The sequence below is a fragment of the Eretmochelys imbricata genome, chromosome 1 (genome assembly GCF_965152235.1).
Source record: "Eretmochelys imbricata isolate rEreImb1 chromosome 1, rEreImb1.hap1, whole genome shotgun sequence".
NCBI lineage: Eukaryota > Metazoa > Chordata > Testudines > Cheloniidae > Eretmochelys > Eretmochelys imbricata.
Window position 1 is genome coordinate 25,206,922 of NC_135572.1, and position 23,407 is coordinate 25,230,328.

General features: G+C 43.3%; 1 protein-coding gene across 1 annotated transcript in view; it reads right to left on the minus strand.

The window, feature by feature from the left end:
• Positions 1 to 11,283: 11,283 nt before the first annotated feature.
• CTSC (cathepsin C) overlaps positions 11,284 to 23,407 on the minus strand; it is a 35,299-nt gene continuing 23,175 nt past the window's right edge. Inside the window, exons 4-7 of the mRNA XM_077808032.1 lie at positions 22,488 to 22,643; positions 19,188 to 19,303; positions 13,727 to 13,858; positions 11,284 to 12,495 (exon numbers count right to left, since the gene is read on the minus strand). Of these exons, the coding sequence (XP_077664158.1) occupies positions 11,993 to 12,495; positions 13,727 to 13,858; positions 19,188 to 19,303; positions 22,488 to 22,643 (907 nt within the window). The 3' untranslated portion in view covers positions 11,284 to 11,992. The remainder of the gene's footprint in view (positions 12,496 to 13,726; positions 13,859 to 19,187; positions 19,304 to 22,487; positions 22,644 to 23,407) is intronic.

Here is a 23,407-nt window from a genome sequence, read left to right on the forward strand (position 1 = left end):
GTCAGATGGCTCTGGAACACTCTTGGGGCTCCTCACATTATTTCAACACACAGCTAAACAGCCCCATCTGCATCAGATGGTCATATCATGCTGCTCTGATAGCTCGTTGTTACTGACTCCCACCCATGGCTGTAGATACTACAACACCCAGAAGTCAAGCTGGCTGAAAAAAATAAAATTAATTGAAAAGTAATTTGGACAAAAAATGGCTTTTCCTCAAAAAATGGACATTTTAATGGGAAAATATCATTTTAATGACATTGTCTGGGATGGGAGGAGGGAGCTCGCCAAAAATCAAAAAGTGAAAACTTAGAAATTTTCAGTAAAAATAAATTGTAATTTCAAGTTTTCTAAACGGAAAATGTTTACCGCATATATATATATGAGATTATTTTTATTTAAAATCTATTTTAGTTATTTTTTCCCTGAAAACAACAAAAGTCATAGAAAATTTTGACAAAAACAACAAAAAAAAAACTTTTAAAAATTTCCTGTGAAAAAACATTTGCCATTCATAGAATCATAGAATCATAGAATATCAGGGTTGGAAGGGACCCCTGAAGGTCATCTAGTCCAACCCCCTGCTCGAAGCAGGACCAATTCCCAGTTAAATCATCCCAGCCAGGGCTTTGTCAAGCCTGACCTTAAAAACTTCCAAGGAAGGAGATTCCACCACCTCCCTAGGCAACGCATTCCAGTGTTTCACCACCCTCTTAGTGAAAAAGTTTTTCCTAATATCCAATCTAAACCTCCCCCACTGCAACTTGAGGCCATTACTCCTCGTTCTGTCATCTGCTACCATTGAGAACAGTCTAGAGCCATCCTCTTTGGAACCCCCTTTCAGGTAGTTGAAAGCAGCTATCAAATCCCCCCTCATTCTTCTCTTCTGCAGGCTAAACAATCCCAGCTCCCTCAGCCTCTCCTCATAAGTCATGTGTTCTAGACCCCTAATCATTTTTGTTGCCCTTCGCTGGACTCTCTCCAATTTATCCACATCCTTCTTGTAGTGTGGGGCCCAAAACTGGACACAGTACTCCAGATGAGGCCTCACCAATGTCGAATAGAGGGGGACGATCACGTCCCTCGATCTGCTCGCTATGCCCCTACGTATACATCCCAAAATGCCATTGGCCTTCTTGGCAACAAGGGCACACAGCTGACTCATATCCAGCTTCTCGTCCACTGTCACCCCTAGGTCCTTTTCCGCAGAACTGCTGCCTAGCCATTCGGTCCCTAGTCTGTAGCGGTGCATTGGATTCTTCCGTCCTAAGTGCCATTGTCCAGCCAGTTCAGTAATTGCCTCCTGAAAAGCAAGTTTTTGAGGAACAAGGATTAAGTACCCACTATGCCTAATGATGTGTTGCTTATTCTAGAGGGAGTCCTGTCCTAGGAAGAGTAGAAACCTTAAGGGTCCCAATGATCTTAAGCTCAATGGGGCATATATAGAGAGGAATTTGTTCACAAAACTGGCTACCAGATCATTCAATCTCACAGACCTAAACAAATACCATAAACTGAACTTGGAAATAACTCATTTTCTGCCTCAGCTAAGATACCACTTAACTTCAGCATCATATGTACATAGCATGTACACAAAGCAGTAATTCGGGAGATGAAAACTGATAAAACTCAGCTGTAATTTAAGCATTCATCATGTTTAGGGCCTTGCATTAAAGCTGCATCACTGGACGGGAGCATGATGAGTGAGGTCTCCAGCTCATAATAAACAAATACTTAATCCTAGCATACCACTGGCTTGTATAACATCCTCCAAAACTTGCTACAATGATAAACTCCATTGGTGCAAATTGTGGCTTTCCGTACACTATAGGCTTGCACTGATGCAGGTACACTGCTTCCTCGACAACGATGGCTAAAAATTGGGCTAATTAATCCTCGGATGGACAAGGTCCCAAGATGACAAAACCACAGTGTTACCCTCAGTTTATATTTGGAATATAAACTTCACAGTCATATGAACTAGAAACTTTCGTAGGTTTTAAATGCTAAGGCTAGAAGGGACCATTCTGACAAGCCAGTCTGGCCTCCTGCATAACCCAGGCCATAGGACTTTCCTGAATTAATTCCTGCTTCAAGTACAACAGATGGGTTTGAACAAGAGCAAATTTTTTTAGAACATCCAATCTTGATTTTAAAATTTCCTGTAACTGAGAATCTGCTACACAACCCTCGATAAGTTGTTCCAATGGTTAAGTAACTGTTAAAAATATGTGTCTTCTTGCCAGTCTGAATTTGTCTAGCTTCAATTTTGAGCCATTAGACATTGTTACACCTTTGTCTGCTTGACTAAAGAGCTCTCTATTATTTAATTCTGTTTCTCATGTAGGTGCCTATTGATTTTATTTCATCATCTGATATGACTATATCATCTGGGTTTTTCCTCAAACAGAGAACAGAAATATTTATGGAACACTTCTGCCATTTCTGTATTAACATTAACAATTCTACCATTTCCACCTAGTAATGGACCAATCAGCGATGGCCCTAGATGTTTGGGAGCATACAGCAGAAAATATTTTCAGTGCCCCCACCCAAAGTCACAAGAGAACAAAACACTACAACTCACAGAGATTGGATGCTCCTAAATGTGATGATCTGGCATCCGAAATGTTGGCACCCTGGATGGTTGCCCAGGTCACCCATCTCTAAGGCTGGCCTTGGGACTAATACCATTGACGGGATTCCAGTTGTTCCTGATATACTTTAAAACTCCTTATTGTCCTTAACTCTGGTGGCCATACACATCTCCTTGTGTCCTTTTGGTTCCCTTATTAATTTTCTGCCTTCTAAATTATGTTTATTGCTATCAACTTCCCCTCTATTCTATGTTATATATGTGCGTGTGGGTGTGGGTGTTTGTTTGACTGCCTCCTGCTCTCAGTTCCTTTCTAATCTAGGCTGTGGTTTTAATAAGTGTAGCCTTCTCTCTTGATTTTGGCTTTGGGGCATCTAATAAAGTGTCCTTAAGTAGTTCTCAATTGCCATCATATTTTTCTGAGTACACTCTTTCTGCCAGTTGATTTGGCTCAATTGTTTTCAGCTTTTTAAAACTGGCCTTTCTAAAGTACCAAATATATATATAATAACCGGTTGGGACTTTACTCTGTTTGCACATAGATGTAATCAAGTCATGATCACTTGTACTTAAGCAACCACTAATTTTTAGTTCTGTGATCGATTCCTCTTTATCTGTCAAGGTGAGCTCTAATACAGAATTACCCTAGGTCAGATGAAACACTTTTTAAGCTAGGAAGTTGTCACCTATGATTTTTAAAAGTTCCAAGGATGTTTTAGTATTGCAGCATGTCACCTCCAGTATATGTCACTCATACAGATGTCCCCTGATAATCCAGGTTCCCTACACATTATAGATACGTGCATAAGAAGTTCCTCATCCTGTTCTCTACTGTGATTTGGTGGTCTGTTGCAGACACTGAATAGTCCCCATCTTGCACTTTATCTGTTACACAACTGATCACTAAGTATTCAAGATCATTTGAGTGACATTACACTCTATATTCTTCATGAAAATATGCTTATGATATGGATATGACATAACTGAGAAGTACTTTATGCAAGATGGCTCATGTAAGGTATCATTGGAAAGGTTATAATTTACTGAATGTGTTTATCCAATTTGTATGCATGTATCATTTTTGTATCTGAAGCTGGGAATATCGACCATGTCTCTATATTTCAAATGTGCTACATTGGATGAGGCCAATGTTAGTGGCTTATTGAAGAAATGCACACAAGCATAAGGATCACCCCAGGAACTGTGTGCAATAGAAACCTCTCAGAGATAGCTCAACACAATGGGAACTGTTTGACCAAGGTCAGATAGTTCTATACAGTAGGAACTGTTTGACCCAGGTCACAGAAAAAAAACTTTCCAGCAAGTGGGGGAAAGATATAAAAGAGGGACAATGACAACATGAAGGGACCTCACTCTCCCTACCACAACACACCTGAAAACACCTGAGGAACAAAGACTGAACTGTGAGAATTGATGGTCTCAGGCTGGAAGGACTTTTAGCCTGTGTAAGAAAACCTGGGAAAGCCAAGGCAACTTGTGGCTTAAGAATCTGCCAGCCTGTTTATCACTCATGGTGAGAATCTGCAAATTTGTACCCTACCTCTCTAGTGTGTTAAGATAAGTTTGCATCTTTTGTTTATTTACTAAGGTAATCTGCTTTTTTCTGTTTGCTATCCCTTTAACCACTTTGTGACGGGTTGGATCACAGAACCCCCCTTGGGAACTGCCAGCTGATGTGCTGAGACTACTTCTAACCCATTTTCCCTGCCAGCTTGGAACTTCAGAAACTTGCCTTGTTTGAGCCAGACACGCTTGCCTGCTGCCATACAGACCCAGGTCTGAACCACATCCCCCTGAAAGCAGCAGGCTTAACTGAAAATGGCTTAAGAAGTGTTCTCATCTCTAACACTCAGATGCCCAACTCTCAATGGGGTCCAAACCGCAAATAAATCCTTTTTACCCTGTATCAAGCTTATACAGGATAAACTCATAAATTGTTCGCCCTCTATAACACTGATAGAGAGATATGCACAGCTGTTTGTCCGTCTCTCCCTCCCCGCCCCCCCCAGGTATTAATACATACTTTGGGTTAATTAATAAGTAAAAAGTGATTTTATTAAATACAAGAAGTAGGATTTAAGTGGTTCCAAGTGATAACAGACAGAACAAAGTGAATTACCAAGTAAAATAAAATAAAACACGCAAGTCTAAGCCTAATACAGTAATAAAACTGAATACAGATAAAATCTCACCCTCAGATATGTTTCAATAACTTTCTTTCACAGACTGGACGCCTTCCTGGTCTGGGCACAATCCTTTCCCCTGGTACAGCCCTTGTTCCAGCTCAGGTGGTAGCTAGGGGATTTCTCATGACTGCAGCCCCCTTTTGTTCTGTTCCACCCCCTTATATAGCTTTGGCACAAGACAGGAATCTTTTGTCTCTCTGGGTCCCATCCCCTGCTGTCATAAATATAAAGGGAAGGGTAAACACCTTTAAAATATCTCCTGGCCAGAGGAAAAACCCTTTCACCTGTAAAGGGTTAAGAAACGAGGATAACCTTGCTGGCACCTGACCAAAATGACCAATGAGGAGACAAGATACTTTCAAAAGCTGGAGGGAGAGGGATTCTCTATGTTTGGAATCTAATTACCCTGTAAGGTATTTACCACCCTGATTTTACAGAGGTGATTCTTTTACTTTTTCGTCTATTAAAATTCTTCTTTTAAGAACCTGTTTGTTTTTTTCATTGTTCTTAAGATCCAAGGGTTTGGGTCTGTGTTCACTTATGTAAATTGGTGAGGATTTTACCAAGCCTTCCCCAGGAAAGGGGGTGTAGAGTTTGGGGAGGATTTTGGGGGGAAAGACGTTTCCAAGCGAGCTCTTTCCCAGTTATATATCTGTTAGACGCTTGGTGGTGGCAGCAATAAAGTCCAAGGGAAAAAGGAAAATAGTTTGTACCTTGGGGAAGTTTTAACCTAAGCTAGTAAAAATAAGCTTAGGAAGTTTTCATGCAGGTCCCCACATCAGTACCCTAGAGTTCAGAGTGGGGAAGGAACCTTGACACCCCCGCCACCCCTTCTAAATGGAAAAGCACCAGGTTTAAGATGGATTTCTATACCAGGTGACATGGTCACATGTTCTGTGAGATCCCAAGCCTTCATTCCTCCCAGCTTGACTCACAGGAAGGCCTGCAAGCAAACAGAGCCATCCACTGTCAATTGTCCTGGTTAATGGGAGCCATCAAGATTCCAAACCATCATTAATGGCCCACACTTTGCATAACTACAATATCACCTCAGGGTTATATTTCATATTTCTAGTTTCAGATACAAGAGTGATACTTTTATACAAATAGGATGACCACACTCAGTAGATTATAAGCTTTGTAATGATACCTTACAAGAGACCTTTTGCATGAAGCATATTCCAGTTACATTATATTCACACTCATGAACATATTTTCATAAAATCATATAGAATGCAACATCACACACTTAAAATCTACTTTCTGTAGTTAATGAACTTATTTTGTTTATTATTAAACCCAAGTTATGTAATTTCTAACTGGGGGGGTGGGCAAGAAGTCATACACATCTCTCTTCACATTGAGGAAGAGGATTTTTATGAGCTTGGGCAGATTTTTCTATACAGTGCAAGACAGTATTATTTTAGGCTTATCTCCAGAAAGGGGTGTGCACTCGAGTGCTGGGGGAGTTCTCTCACACAGAGCTGACTTCAATCTGTGTCTACAGCGGGGTGTGACCCTACCTGTGTGTGTGTGCTGCAAAATGGCAGAGAGCTTAATTCAGCAAAGCAGGTAGAGGGAACCCAGGCTGGCTGAGCAGAAGAGGCTCAGTTAAACCCCAGTATGTCAGGTGGCATCCCGGACAAGGGGGGTTTAAAACCGTCACAATTTGCTTCCAAGTTACCTGTTTCCCAGCCACTGACAATGTCATTTCTGACAGAATGCCATTCTTCCTTCTCTTTGTCCCACTTGATCATATGTAAATAGATAGCTAAAGTCTTATGGAGAAAGGTAATCCCATTTCATAGGGGATTTCAATATTTTGAAATTCGGTTGTGTTACAATTTGGAACAAAACCCCCAAAATTTCAAAATTCTCTGGGAACTACAAAGGCCCAAGGTCTGTAGCTAAGAGGTCTTGCGGGCTGCCAAAAACTCAGGAGCTTGGAAGCCCAAATTGCTAAGGAGCTGGGTGGGTAAGCTGGTTTCCAAGGAACCTTTCCTGCTTTCCATCAGAACTTCATTGAAATTCAACGGTCTTAGAGGAAGAGTTTGATTTTGACAGTTCAGCATTCTCTGACAGAAAAATATTCCATCACAGAATTTCTGACCAACACTAGTTATACCAGTGATAAACATTCCAGTCACACAAATCTTCCCAGTGAGTTTCAGAAATACCAACTAGGTTGAATTTATGCTCATAAGTGAGTGTCATAAATATAAAGGGAAGGGTAAACCCCTTTGAAATCCCTCCTGGCCAGGGGAAAGCTCCTCTCACCTGTAAAGGGTTAAGAAGCTAAAGGTAACCTCGCTGGCACCTGACCAAAATGACCAATGAGGAGACAAGATACTTTCAAAAGCTGGGAGGAGGGAGAGAAACAAAGGGTCTGTGTCTGTCTGTATGCTGGTCTTTGCCAGGGATAGACCAGGAATGGAGTCTTAGAACTTTTAGTAAGTAATCTAGCTAGGTATGTGTTAGATTATGATTTCTTTAAAAGGCTGAGAAAAGAATTGTGCTGAATAGAATAACTATTTCTGTCTGTGTATCTTTTTTGTAACTTAAGGTTTTGCCTAGAGGGGTTCTCTATGTTTTTGAATCTAATTACCCTGTAAGATATCTACCATCCTGATTTTACAGGGGGGATTTCTTTGTTTCTATTTACTTCTATTTTTATTAAAAGTCTTCTTGTAAGAAAACTGAATGCTTTTTCATTGTTCTCAGATCCAAGGGTTTGGGTCTGTGGTCACCTATGCAAATTGGTGAGGCTTTTTATCCAACATTTCCCAGGAAAGGGGGGGTGCAAGTGTTGGGAGGATTGTTCATTGTTCTTAAGATCCAAGGGTCTGGGTCTGTAGTCACCTAGGCAAATTGGTGAGGCTTTTTACCAAACCTTGTCCAGGAAGTGGGGTGCAAGGTTTTGGGAAGTATTTTGGGGGGAAGGACGCGTCCAAACAGCTCTTCCCCAGTAACCAGTATTAGTTTGGTGGTGGTAGCGGCCAGTCCAAGGACAACGGGGGGAATATTTTGTACCTTGGGGAAGTTTTTGACCTAAGCTGGTAAAGATAAGCTTAGGAGGTTTTTCATGCAGGTCCCCACATCTGTACCCTGGAGTTCAGAGTGGGGGAGGAACCTTGACACTGAGCAATTCAAATTCCTCTTATTACCCAGGCACCTAACATTGATGTATAAACAATGAAAGAGTTTCGTCTTTTCATATCCCTTCGTGCCTTAATTAATTTTGTTCTTGACACCTTAATTTTGTGCTAAATGAGTGTTCAGTTGTTCTGCCTCTTCATTGTCTCTTTTTGTTGGTTCAATGCCCTCCTCACTAGTCCCCTGACTAGCCTGTCTCCCTGAAGATTGGTTGCCCTTTTCCTGAGATAGAAGCCATCCAAACTATGCAGGCTCCCTGTCCCCAACAAAGGTGGACCAATATTCCATGAAACCAGAATTTTCAATCTTACACCACTTACATAGACAGTGGTTCACTTCCAGAATCTCTGTCTTCCTTTGCTTGTGGGACAGGAAGGATCTCTGAGGAAATCACTTGGCAGGCCACTGAAGGAGGGGAATGTCTGAGTTCTCTGGAGTAGTCTATAATCTGCAAATGCATCATGGGAAGCAGTGTCTCCACTGGTATTCACTATCACTAGTGGAGCCTTGCCTGCCAATTCTGGAATCCTATCCAATCTTGCAGCCACATCCTGGTTCTGGGAAGACAGCACGTTGTCCTGGCGTCTCCATCTCTTGCAGACGATTCTTTCCATTCCTCTTAGCATGCAATCCCTAACAAAAACTAACAAAATCTTAGAATCCACAGAATCCAAGTGATTTATGCTGGCCATGTAAATACCTGAAGTGGCTGCGTGTTTGTCGTTTCTGAAATATGATAATTAAATACAGTACACAGAAGACAACAAATGAGTCTGGTTCTGAGCAAGAGTCTGTGACCACACAAGATTATGGGAAGACCACCACTATATTCAGCTGCCCCTGTGGGGTGCTAGTATAGAGGGGACACCAGTGTTTTTACTGGCTTGGAGCAGGTGTAGACAACATGGTGATAAGTAATAGTGAACACCAATGTCCTTTCTACACCAGCACTGCCATTAGTGCCCATAGGAGTGTAATGGTGGGAGATTTTAAATACACACACACCCACCCACCCACAGCAGTACAATGCCCAAGCTTTACAAAAACCCACGATATTTAAAAAAAATCCATTTGGAATTATTTGCCTTCTGCACCTTTAGCAAGAAGCATTCATATTTTTAAGCTTATCTCCATAACCATAAGGGCTGCAACCCTTGTTTAAAGGAAAGCTGAGAAGCTGATGCATTCAATTGACTTCAGGGCTTTAAGAAAAACACCAGTTATCACTGAGTGTTGGCGACACAGTGATGACAGCCAAAGAACAGGAATCCTTGAATATACAATATGTTCAAAGTGTGTTACTAAGGATGAAACCATGACTATCCATTGTATAGTGATCTCAGAGCATGAGACTGAAAACAGGCTTTTTTCCACTTGGAATATACAGCTCACATTCACAATCACACAAGTGTTTATAAGTTTGTCCACCACACTGCAAGTGAATTTGGTTGGAGCAAGTTATACCATGAATTGGGTCAACTGTGCACAGCTGCAGGACTAATATAGAATGAGAGTCCTGATGTTGCCTACACCAATCAGTTGGTCCTCACAAAAGAGCACAATACTCCAGTAACTGGCCTGTGTTTCAGAACTGGACATTTCCCATGGAAATTTCCATTTTGTTGAGAAAACTAGTTTTCATCAGAAAAGGTTAGAATGAAAAATGTTGACTGCAACAGCTTGAGGGAGGGCTGGGTTGGGAAAAAGACATTCATCATGGTTACAACTAGTCCCAGTGGCTCATGTGGGCACATGCCACCTTTGCAAAGTTACAGTAATTGAGTTGAATTCTTGTAAACTGCAGTTCTTTAGTGGACAAGAACAAGCCAACAGATTGCTGAGTATCCTGAAGTTAAACAGTTTGACTGGCAGCCAGCCTAGTGGCAGTTAGCACCATTGCTGTAGTATACCAGCTGTTACACCCTCTGTATATGCAAACAAAATGGGCATTTAAATAGCTCCATAGTAAAGCACAAGAGAAAGTGCTGCAAGCATTATTGATTTTACCACAGCAGAAAAATGCTATTCAGTGTTACACTAGCAACCTAAAGGATCTGTAAAATGATAGAAGAACAACAGGCTATGGATGACTGAGGCTGGTATCTAGTATCTACAAATAGCTTGTCTGCTTGTATTAAGTTGACTCAAAGATGGAAGAGGAGAAGAGAGTAGGAATAAGGGAAGAAGGAAATGAAAGGAGAAGCACAGCCTCAGATGACTCAGGGGTATCAGGGAAGACCTCTGGCCTTTTCTGATTCTGGGTGAGACAGCTTTGATGCTACAGCCAATTTTAGGGATTAGGATGAGACCTGAACGGGGGGCAGATTATCCCATATCTGCCTTCTTTTGCGGCTGCTCCCACCTTCCTCTGAAGCATCTCGGGCTGGCCACTAGTGGAGACTAGACAGACCTCATATCTGATCCAGTCTGGGAATTCCTATGCACTGAGGGACTGTTGAGAGGTATGCACTTAAGTCTCTGCACCTCAGTTCTCCACCTGTAAAGAGGGATCAGAGCGCCTTTCTTCCACCCTTTCTCTTGTCTATTTAGACTGTAACCTTTGGGGCAGGGACCATTTTACCATGAGTTTGTGAAGCACATTGGGGCCCCCAATCTTTGTTGGGGCCTCTAGCTGCTATTGTAATACAAATAAACAAAGAGGCACTGTGAACAGAGTGTCTGTCTAGATATAAGGAGTGTGATTCTGCACAGCACTGATTTACTGTTGTACACCTGGTAAAAAGTACAAGCCAGTTAAGGACACAGAATGGACAATCCTGCATTAATAAGGGGCCCTGCTATGCGTCTGCCACATTATTCCTGTCTAGTTGCAGGAGAAAGCTATGTGACATCTCCCTCCTGCAGAGGAGGACTGTCTATGCTCACATCTCTTCCATCATGCCTGTTCACCATTCCTTTTCTTACCTACATACGGACATGGAAATAAGGGAGCAGATACATATGGGGCTTGAGGTATTACCTTTTGGTGTAGAGGATTACAGCTGATATAGCCTTATTTACATCCACGCACATATTATTAAAGAAGCTCTAATCATGGACTGGGACTGCACTGTGCTAGGCGCTGTACAAAGACTCTGCACAAAGACTCTGCTTGCGCTTGCACTAAAGAGCAACACCACGCAGTGTAAGAACCGATACCGAACAGAACTGGCTGGAGGACAGATGATTTATAATTCTCCTCCCCCACCCACCCCAAAATCTTCCTTACGCTAAAATACCTGAATATCCCTTCTCGATTTTGAAGCTGTTGGTGTAGGTCATAGCAATAAAAAGGCACCAACTTCAGTAAGAAACAACTCCCACAGCAATAGAGTCAGACTTTTATTGAGGATCAGCTTGGAATTGAATTCAAATGACATTCATAAAAATAGGAACTTAAAAAAACCGCCACATAAATGCAGTAAAAGGCCAATATGTAAAACGAACTTTGAGGTTCAGAGAGTTTGACATCTGACATTTTGCTTGCACGTTTGCCAAACACTTAAAGCTTTAAAGTTTCCCTTTAATCACAGTGTAATCATTCTCTGATGGACACTTAAGATGTCCAATTTTAAAAGACAATGATCCCCTGATGTCCCAGGAGTAAGGCACAATACTTTAAAAAGTGCCCTTTAAGTAATTATAGGTTATTGTAGCAGTCATTTCCTTCTGAGGTCCAGTTTTAAGATTGTCCAAGGAGAAGAAAAAGAATATCGGGGCTTTATAAAATGATGAATAACTACCACTTATTGTTAATCTAATGGCAATTGTGTTCTTAGAGAATTTACTGCCAGCCTCTATACACAGGAAGTGTATCTTTGTGTATCATAAACAAACAACAGAATTTTGAAGTGTCTTCAGTGGTAGAGAGTGAAAACTGCTCACTGGATTCTGAAAAATCTCATTAAAAAAAAAATCTCATTCTTAAGCTTTAAAATACTGCAGTAAAATTTTCCAAGTACATAATATAATCAATACGCTCCTATGGCAATGAAATTTGCTTCTCAGAAATGAGGCACTAGAAAGGAGTTTTGCTTTATAATTTTGGAACAGGAGTTGCAGACACTGCTATACTTTCAATGGCACATTCATCAGTGCCTCGGCGGATTCTGAAGTAACCATTTTCTCCCCATGAGCTTCCCCAGCTATTTTTCACTGTCCAGAACTTCTCACCAGTATCTGGATCTTTGCCATACCCCACAAGCAACACAGCATGATTGGTCAACTCAAAGGGGTTGAACTCATCCTGCAGCCCAGTGTGATGGTAGATTCCTCCTCTATAGAGCATGAAATCACTATAAACTTCAAAAGCAACGGCCATTGGCCCATATATGACAAGTTCAAGCTTCATCAGGGCTTCATTGCAGCCTCCATAAAACCCTCCAACGTAGTGGTACTCAGAGGCATAGTAGTGGTAACAGTTCCGCTTCGGAGTGCATGGAGAATCTGTGGCTGTGTAAGGGAAACACTCTTCCTCCAGCACACCAAAATCTTGGATGTATTTCCCAGCAATGAGGTATGGGAATCCACCATCACAACCTGAAATAGTCAGAAAAGATCTGATTATTCCTTGCAGAAGGTCTTTTTGGGATAAGAGAGGAAGCTGCAATTTTGCAAGTTCATTGTTTTAAAAATCACCACAAGTCTTTATTATCCCCGATATTTTGTATCAGACTGAGCATGGCTAATGCAGGTTACAGTTAAAAGGGAACCACTCTTATCTCTCCCCTGAGATCAAGAGGAAACAATGCCTAACATTCTTTTAACACCCAGAGCAGAGGCTCTCAAGCTGACTCACAGGGTGGACCACCTTAACACCCTCTTCCCTACTGCACAAGCTATCTCCTCAGCCATTTGTGACCATTCAACATCCCCATGGTAACCACAGTAATTCCTTACATGGAAACATAGCACCAGTAAAAAACATATGTATTGTACCTGTCAGATACGATGGAGGTGGTGTCCTTTTTCCCAAAAGAGAATCGCACGGTCTGCTGCTTTTTGCTTTTCCTTTTGCCTCCCCCCACCACTCTGTTCTTCCTCCCTCTGTACACGCTTCAGGGACATTTTGTTCCCTTCTCCCTAGATGTGCTACCCAGTCTGGTGGCCTTCTCCTAACTTCCCAGGACAAACTGCCCAATTCCAATCTCCTCTGCTCCCCCTAGACATTCCCTCTTCTCTGCAGGTGGATTACAGCTCCAGGATCCTCTCCAACACAGCACATTCCCCTAGACAGGTTCCTTTCCCTTGTTTCCAGCTGCTTTTTGCAGCCATCCAAGGCGGTTTACAATGAAGCGCCTGGATGCCTGCACAAGCAGCTGGAGAAGGAGGACAACAGACACCAAATGAGCAGTCAGTCTCCACAGACCACTAGCTAGTGTTAAGCAAACCACTGGTGGTTCAACTCCAATACAACATTCCCATGCACACAGCAAAATGGACTCTAATGACCCTGGAATGAAATCTGGATCACTATGTTGGAGTCACAGAAGCCAGCTACCATAAAATGTAATCCTAAGCATATGACACTCAAGAATTAGTCATTTCTTTCAGTCATGAAAGAAGCGTGTTCTAATACCCTGGCTTTCTGAAGCTGCTATTTCACAGCAAATGAGCTTCCCACCCCCAGACCACAGACAGGCTTACAAAAATGGTTGCCAATCAATTAGAAGAGACCGTCAACCCTTCCTCTCCTGTAGTGACAAAATCCTTGGGGTGGTGTCCTCCCCCCATCTCCTCAATACCAGGGGAACATCTCCAGTCCACTCACCTTGAGAATAATGGCTGCAGGACACAACCTGCTGAGGACTGAAGATTGGTGTCTGAGTATTGTTAGTGCGGACACGAATTCTTGCCTCCAACATGCCCACGGAAGCAAATGCATAGCAGCTGCCACATGATGCTGAGGAATACAGGAAATACAAAACATCAGCAAACTAAACAAGTCCAAGACCAAAAGCTTTAGCAAAGCTTTTGACACAGTCTCCCACAGTATTCTTGCCAGCAAGTTAAAGAAGTATGGGCTGGATGAATGGACTATAAGGTGGGTAGAAAGCTGGCTAGATTGTCGGGCTCAATGGGTAGTGATCAATGGCTCCATGTCTAGTTGGCAGCCGGTATCAAGTGGAGTGCCCCAAGGGTCGGTCCTCGGGCCAGTTTTGTTCAATATCTTCATAAATGATCTGGAGGATGGTGTGGATTGCACTCTCAGCAAATTTGCGGATCACACTAAACTGGGAGGAGTGGTAGATACGCTGGAGGGTAGTGATAGGATACAGAGGGACCTAGACAAATTAGAGGATTGGGCCAAAAGAAATCTGATGAGGTTCAACAAGGACAAGTGCAGAGTCCTGCACTTAGGATGGAAGAATCCCATGCACCGCTACAGACTAGGGACTGAATGGCTCGGCAGCAATTCTGCAGAAAAGGACCTAGGGGTTACAGTGGACGAGAAGCTGGATATGAGTCAACAGTGTGCCCTTGTTGCCAAGAAGGCCAATGGCATTTTGGGATGTATAAGTAGGGGCATTGCCAGCAGATCGAGGGACGTGATCGTTCCCCTCTGTTTGACATTGGTGAGGCCTCATCTGGAGTACTGTGTCCAGTTTTGGGCCCCACACTACAAGAAGGATGTGGAAAAATTGGAAAACGTCCAGCAGAGGGCAACAAAAATGATTAGGGGACTGGAACACATGAGTTATGAGGAGAGGCTGAGGGAACTGGGATTGTTTAGTCTGCGGAAGAGAAGAATGAGGGGAGATTTGATAGCTGCTTTCAACTACCTGAAAGGGAGTTCCAAAGAGGATGGATCTAGACTGTTCTCAGTGGTAGCTGATGACAGAACAAGGAGTAATGGTCTCAAGTTGCAGTGGGGGAGGTTTAGGTTGGATATTAGGAAAAACTTTTTCACTAGGAGGGTGGCGTTACCTAGGGAGGTGGTGGAATCTCCTTCCTTAGATATTTTTATGCTTTATGACAAAGCCCTGGCTGGGATGATTTAGTTGGGGATTGGTCCTGCTTTGAGCAGGGGGTTGGACTAGATGACCTCCTGAGGTCCCTTCCAACCCTGATATTCTATGATTCTAGGGTGCTGTAAAGGGAGGCAACCCTTATATTGCACAGACTGTTGAATCAAGTCAACCCTGCTTTGACATTGTCTTCAGTTTGACCAGAAGTTAGGCTCCAGTTCAAGAAAGCTATTCAAATATGCTTAACTGCAAGCACAAAAATAGTCCCACTGAAGTTAGCATTTAGAAGTCCCTTTAAGGATCAGCTGTGGTCATAAAGCAGTTTTGATGTCTCCTAAAAGGAAGCAGCAAGACCGAGAAGTTTTTTTTAATATAGTTTCTTTTAATATAGTGTGATATAGTTAAGTTTAACTTTTTAATTGTCTAGTTTTAAAAGCTGCATAATTGCTAAGCTGTTGCCTCTGAATGGTCATATAAAAAAATATTTGTTAGCATGGTGCGGAGGATGCTCATAACCAACTTTTTGAGGCTGCTCTTTGTGAAGCCCTCCTAAAAGGTGTCCTATGACCTGTGTCAACTGAACTCTGAACAAACTATTCTAGATATCCTCAGCACGTTAGTGTATTTAGAGCCACAGTTTCCCATTGCACCACTATACTTATACTGCTGCTTCTAAAGTAATGGCTTGGTTTAGAGTTTGGCAATGTAAGTGTGAAGTTTAATTTTGTGATTCTCTCAAGCAGCATGCAGTCATACTCTGGCTTTTCAGAGTCGTTGTCCTCTGCTGACAGTAACAAGATAAGTCACCTAGCATCATATTTTACACCACAATTTAGTGTTGCCTTTTAGTTTTAGCTCCTTCGCCCCCTCTTGGTATTTTCTGTGATGTAGTAGAAACTTTGAAAGTGAAGTAGCCACACTGCAGAGGGGGAGTTGCTTAGCTGAGGTCTTATTCTGACTATTACCCCTCACCCAGGCCCCCAACTGACTTGCCCACTACAAAGGAAAATACTGCAAAGCTTAAAAAAGGAATGAGGCTTTGAGAATACAAAAAGAAACTACCTCATGTCTCAAACTACGTATAGGAGGGCATCAAGCAGGGCTATTATAAAAGCACGACTTTATGAAATTGTACCATTATTCAACATTAAGACGCTGGACGTTGGATTAAGACGTCTGAAGAGGAGGGGGTGGAAGTTACTCTCTGATCACACTGCTGGGCAAAGAGCATTCATGTTCAAAGTGGTGAAAGGTGACACCCATTCTTACACAATCATTCCATTGTTTGCTGATTGGCCACGCCACAGTAGGCCAAGTCTCATTCATGTAATCATTGTCCTGGAAGTAACTTTTTAAAAAAAAAACATTCTCCCTATTAACTGCAGCAGTACACTCTGGGAACCTCCTAATATGGCACCCACACAGAAATGGAATATCAGTGGAGATCAGAGATAATTGCTGGAATTGTTGCATGTCAGATGCTCCCCACAAATTCAATTCCAAGTCAATCACAGACTTAACCGCATTAGATTCCACTCAGTCTGTGGCAAAAGGATCATTAAATGATGAAAAATGATTAAAGGGCCTAAAATGCCTTTAGAAGGTGAGGAATCAGTAGGTCACTATGTTTTTCCACCTACTCTGGTTTGAGAGGAAGATTACAGGAGTCAGAGCAGAGATTTACTGAGAATCCTAGCTCTCCGTGCTAAATTGGTTACTGTGATGTAATTGCCTAACAATATTTCCCCGTAGTAGAAACTGACAGCAATGCATCCTCTCAAACTAATCTCTTCTGCAGAAGATATCTAAAGCATGGGAAGGGGGGTTCTTGGGACCGTGATTTTATTGAAGCTTAATTTGTATTAGAGTTCTTTGTTCTGTTTGCTTCTAGTTTCAAACTGAGCATTGGGCATGCCTGCACTACAAAGTTAAGTCAAGCTATGTTAGGTTGACTTACAGCCACGGCAGTAATTACCTGCCATGGTTCACTACCTTCCTTCTGTCAGTGGTGCATGTCCTTGCCAGGAGTGCTTCCCCCAACTTAAGAGGAGCAGTGTGGGGGGTGAGACCCTGGGCTCCCCACAGCCCGCAGGGAGCCCAGCTGCCCCCACTCCGCAGCTCTCGGCTCCCAGCTCTAGCTGGAGCCCCTCACCCACCCCAGGGTGATAGCCCGAGCTGTGAGCCAGATGCCGGGTTCACAGCAGGGAACCTACTAGCCTTTCTTGTCAGTATCAAGGATCCAGCAGGAAGCCATGAAACTGACAAGAATGACAGCCAACATAAGTAACAGTGTCTACACTGACATAAGTGGAGGTGGAGTTCTTATGTCAGTGTAGCAGAGCACTTACATAGGAGGGAGCAAGGCTGTGGTGTAGACTCTGACATCATTGGCTCGACGTAAGGTGCCTTACATCGACCTAAGTCTGTAGTGTACATCAGGCCTTTATCTCTTAAAGTGTTAGCTGGCATTAAAGGGTACAGTAATTCAGTTCTGTACTGAATAGTAAGTAAAGGAGGTTACCTAAAAAAAGGTGACTGATTATACTGGGGAATGCTGATGTGCTATCATAGATATAAATGAAGATTACAAACCAAGAAACCTGTGGCTGGAGGCCTGCCTCTGTAATGTTGAAGGATTATCTTCAAAGACTAGACTTTTGTCCTTGTGAAATTCTTGTCCATTTGGGACAATAGTAGCGGCCACATGGTTCTAACAGTAAACACATGAAGAAAGCATGATCTTGCAGTGAATGCAGCACTGTCTCAACAGCTTAGCATGTGGAAGTTTGCCTAGCATGATTGGCTGTTTGAAAAAACATGCTTCTTGCTGCTTATGGTTCTGTTAGTCTTCAGTGCATTTTCAAACTTTCAGCATCTAAATCTTAATATTGTGCCATTGTTTTACTAATAACTATTTACAGCCATTGATGTCTGATGCCTCTGCAAATCTACAATAGCTCATTATTGTAAGGAAAATGAATGATTTGATATGTCAGCACTACGCATATTAATAATGTTATTATCTTTTTGGCTATTTATCATACCAAATATGCTCATTTCTGGCTGAATGTGACATGCAAACACAGTCCACCTGAATTCCTTTGTGTGTTGCAGGTGCTTTCTCAACACAATACGAGGGGGTTTAGGCAACTCCCATCCCTGAAAAGAGCAAAGCAAGACTCCCCATACTGAGAACATGTTTACAATGCTGCTTCAGGAAGAGGAAGCCTTAGATCTTGTTACCCACTGAATGAAGAAGGGATGATACCACATTTCTCAAGTGAACTGAAGGTACAAAGGAAGCACAGGTCTTTACACCGGTTAGCTGTTGATAATCCCTGTGTAAGCATTTCACTATTTCCAATCATCATTCAGCCACAGATCAGATTGTGAACCAACTCTCTCACATTCCACCAACACCCCCATCCTCCTCCTTCTTCCCTCTCCCCCCCATTTCCCCCAAAATCTTGTTAGGAATTCTTCAGTACACACACATGCCCCTCATGCATTGGAAAGGGACCAATGGTTTAAGGAAACAACTTCATTATATAGCAGCACTCCATTCCATTTGCCTCAAGAGAAGATTTTGAATCACTACAAATAAATAATAGTAAGACTGAACCTTTAAATCTAGCTAAGAAGGAAGATCTGTACTAGTGCAGGAGTGAGGCGCAAGCTTTACAGTAGTTGCATTTTGTTTATGGGGGTATCAGACGTTTACCAGTGTCGATGCTTTTCAAAGTATAAACAGACACCTATTTCTGTAACAGATCAGTCATGTAACTAATTATTCCTAAAATGATTTAAGTAATGAGACTTCAGGATGGTATAAACAATCCTTCAAGGGATTACTGGTTAAAATTGTATGATAATATGCTGTCAGCAACAATTAGCAGAAAAATTAATAACTGAACTTGCACTGTATCAGTTCTGAGATTGTGGTGGGCAGAAATTCATCATGATGACAGTTTGGACAAACAGAATTTGCTAGCGATCTCCATACAGAGAGCCATGGTAATTGACTTTCACTCCTGTACTGAACCGGACGGTCTAACAGGAAGTAGTCTTCTACTTTGGCAGGAAGAGCAAAAACTTTTCCAAGCCTTAGCAGAGGGTTTGTATATCAGGCGTGTTCTACTGCCTATCGCAGGGGACCATACAGCAAAGCAAATTCAGACCTTTCATGATACTGACATGCAATAGATTAAGCACGAGGTACTTTTTGCAGACAGTCTCATATGGGGATTATGAAAAACCTCGTACCTTGGTTTCTTACAGGACTGACATAGTTGACACCATCAATGTTCCTCCAGTCCCAGGATTCTGGCAAACCTGAAACTTGTTTGACTAATTCGGGCGTTAGTGGCGCAGGCTTCGGTCTAAAACATAAGAACATACATTTGACATTAACATACCATCACATTGTCTAGGCAGAGGAAAAGAGATTGCATGAGGAACTGACACCTCTAGCAATTTTGCTTCCACAGACTATTTCCTAACAGCAGAGGCAGATTAAGATTTAATGGGACCCTGGGAACAAAGACCTTTTGGGGCCCCCGCCCCCGGCTCCTCCTCTCCCCTGAGGCCCTGTCAGGCTGTGGTAAGAGCTGCGGCAGCTGTCCAGGGAGCCAGGTCACTGTGGGGAGCCCCAGGGCGATGAAACTTTCGTAAAAGGTGCTGCAGTGACCTGAGTGCAGGAGCTGTGGCCACTCAGGCAATTCAGACGCAAAGTGCCTCTACCCACCGCCCCCTGCGCCATCTCCCTTCTCCCCACCCCATCCCCTCTCCCCACCCCATCCTCCTTCTTCTCTTCCCCCTCCCACTTCCTCTCCCCACCCCATTCCCCTTGTCTTCCCCTTCCCTATGCCATCCCTCTTCCCCATCCCATCCCCCTTCCCCTCACCATTGCCCCACCCTCTCATCCCCTTCTCTCCCCCCGACTCGCTTCCCCCATTTTCCACCCCCCCCCGCAAGCAGGACTTAGGCTTTTTTTTTCGTGTGTTTCCCCATTTAGATCAATTTTCTTTTTAATTAAAGGCAGAGCAGAGCAGCTCAGAGCTGCAGAAATGGGGGGGGAGCAATGGCACATGACCCCTTGAACATCCCTCCATGCCTGACCCCTGTTTTGGGGATCAATGCCCCCCCCCCAAACTATATCCATCCACTGCCTGTCTCAGGACCCTGCAACCCAACCCCCCACGCAAGCCGGGCTCCCTCTGCCCAGAACTGGAGTCATCTGCCACCTGCAGAGCCAGGGCTGGGCGCTGCAGCCACACACAGAGCCGGCCCTGGCTGAGCAGGGGCCAGCGCTGATGATCCGGTGTTCCCTGCTCTCACTAGGGCAGGTTTCTTTTGTTAAAAAGTGGGAGGGCATAGCCCCCTTGGCGCCTCCTCCCCCCAGTTCTGGTGAAACCCCCTCCAAACCCTCCACCTATCCCGGGTGGTGCACCCCAGGGGGCAGGGACACAGGCTAGGGGGCTGCTCTTGGGCCCCCCAGCCCTCTGCCCAGGACAGGAGAAAGGTTCAGGGCTCCCTAGGCGGCTCTGGCCCGGTTCCAGCTTCTGGCCTGGCCAGGAGGCGGGGCCACATGGGGGAAGAGGATGAGCAGAGTTGCGATGTTCCTGGGGGCCCCCAAATTGGCCGGGGCCCATGTGTTAATCCACCTAACTGTATCTAGAGCTAGCAACCCTCCACACACTGAATGGGTGTCAAGTCTCACAAGTGATTCTTTATTGCTTAGCTTCAGTGAGATGGAATATGGCAAGGAGAAAATAGTCACAATCCCTGCTGGAGCAGACAAGGGTTTATTTATGCCATAACAACCTGCTGGCTAGGGCAATTAAATCAGTCCAAAAGTTTGTTTTTGTTTTGAAGTGCTGAACTAATACCCCAATATCATCAAGGATGCCAGCCTTACAACCGACTTTGAACAGCTACTGAATATCTGTGCTATCAACAAAATTTCCTTAAGAATACACAGGGTTTCTTGAAAGTACACAAAATCACCAATTACGGTCAATGTGCATCAGTTAGAGGTGAACACAGTTTAATTGCAAGTGCTGACAAGGACAAAGTGTCCAGCCATGCTTCCGATGATCCTGGTTAAAGCATGCTTGGAGACAGCCACTTGAAGCCGACTTTCTCCGCAGCTATTGAAGTGGTTCTGAATGCTGACTGTCCCTGTCTACGCTTGCAGCTAAACCGTCCTCAGCGGCACCTATTGCTGGCGGATAGTCATAGTGCAGACAAGCCAAAAAGATTGCACAGGTAAGCATTCTACCCACTTTAAAAGTCAAGTGCTTGTGAAGAGCATCAGGCTCACTTCTACTCTCAGCAGACCGGAGAGACCAGCCCAACAAATGCTGCTCCAAGTGCACGACGAGATCTAACATTACACGCAGACGATGGAGGGTCTAAATGTTTGTGTGTCTGTACTTAGTGCTATTTTTCTGTGATTGTGAGGGCATGTGACTGTCTTCACAGGGACAACGCATAATCTTACCCATGTATCGGGAAGCCCCAACATTATCTGCATGCACAGAGCAAATATTTGGCATTTTTCGTAATCAGAGTAGCAAAAGTTAGAGATATTTCAAATTCTACCTGCACACTTGACTTCTATAGTACAGTGAAGTTTGGGGGAAAAGTATGAACAATATTTCTTCCCTACAGCCCCCTCCTACTTCAGGACATGGCTCAACACCATCAGAGTCAACCATCTGAGAGTGAAAAAAGACATCTGCAAAGCTACATCACTGCAAAGCAATGTTTGGCATAGGAAGGTAGCTTTACTCTCCTTCTTGCTAATGTACTAAAGGGAACAGCTACACAATGGGAAATTTCAAAGGAAAAACAATTTCTACCTCCAGTTACAAGTTTGATCAGACTGTACTGAAATCAGAGGTTACGGTGTGCATACACAACCCCCTGGTGCCTGATATTGAATGGTGTGTGCCTTACTCAGTGTATAAAATATAGGCCAGCATTCTCCCCAAGTTATCTATAGAATGAGACACTGGGATGGGCAATTTGATATCGTGACAGAGAACTCCTTCTGAAAATCTGCATTGTCTATATTTCAGCCATGATTGCCTATGGCTGTTTTTGGACTGAAGGTTATGAACTCCCTAATTAACTTTATTTAAAGGATAAAAACACCTACCTGCCTGCCATAGCTGTGTGTGGGCACAACCTGAGCGATGGCTGGTTAAGAGTTTAATTCTAAAATTCCCATTCTATACCCATGTCATCACCTCTTCCCTTAATCTGTATATTCTGAGGCAATTTCAGGACTGGATCAAACAGCGAAAACTCACATTCATTGGAAGTGCTTGCAAGACAGCCAGATATGTTTGGATCATCAGGACTCAAACAGGTAAATATGCTGGCACTCAATCATACAGTAAAGGGTCTGAATACATCTGGATTCCACAGTATATTATATATAAACTGAACTAGGAGCCAGATCCATAGCTGATGATAATCAGCAAAGCTACAAAGAACTCAGTGAATGATTCTCACCAGCAGGCCTTGTGAGTGACCTAAGTAGGAAAACTTTAATACCTCGGAGCTCTGGACTTGAGACCTCCAGCTCTTCTAGTTAGCTCTTCCAAGGAGAGGCTTTCATATTCCTTGTATGTTGTTGCTGTCCAGGATTTCTGAACAGTATTGATAGCCTTCACAAAGTCAAAGTTTTGTACATAAGGCCTCCTTGAAAACCTGCAGACAATCAGGAATAGTACATTAAGATAAAAGTTTGGCCTGAAGACTATTCACACAACTGCTGTGATTAGACACCTGAACACTTTACCACTCGCTTAGGAGCAGACTCTTGTAAGCCAGCTGTAATACTGAGGTATAGTCTACCCTACTGACCTATAATGGCATAACAACATTGCTCAGGGGTGTGAAAAATCCCCCCCTCCCCGCTCCAAGTGTCGTAGTTATAGTGACCCCTAGCCCCTGGTGTAGACAGCACTTCCGCAGACATAGCTACCACCTGTTGGGGAGGTGGATTAACTATGGCGACAGGAGAACTCTCTCCAGTCGGCTTATTGTCTTCATTAAAGCACTGCAGCAGGGCAACTGCGCCGAAGCAGCGTTTTAAGCATAGACTTGCCCTGTGGTGTGGGGGAGAAACAAATATCAAGCCAGTTATTTTTACCTTAAGTAGTCCCAGTAGTTAAAGAGGACATTACATGGGATCATTTGCCTGAAAGGGATTATTTGGATTTAAGATTTAAATTCAGAACTTTTCCTCTATTCCCTGGATTTTCTGAATGCAGAGATGACCACTTCCTAACCTTCTTCTTTCAAATTCCCACACCCAGTGCTTTAGATCTTCAGTCTAAGTCTTTCTATTCTATTAGAACTGGGTTGATGCAAGATTAAAGTTCAAAGTATGAATGTACCTCAAAGAGCCAACTGGACAAGCACACCAGGTTATTTAGACAGAGGTTCTCCAGCTTTTTCACACTGTGGAT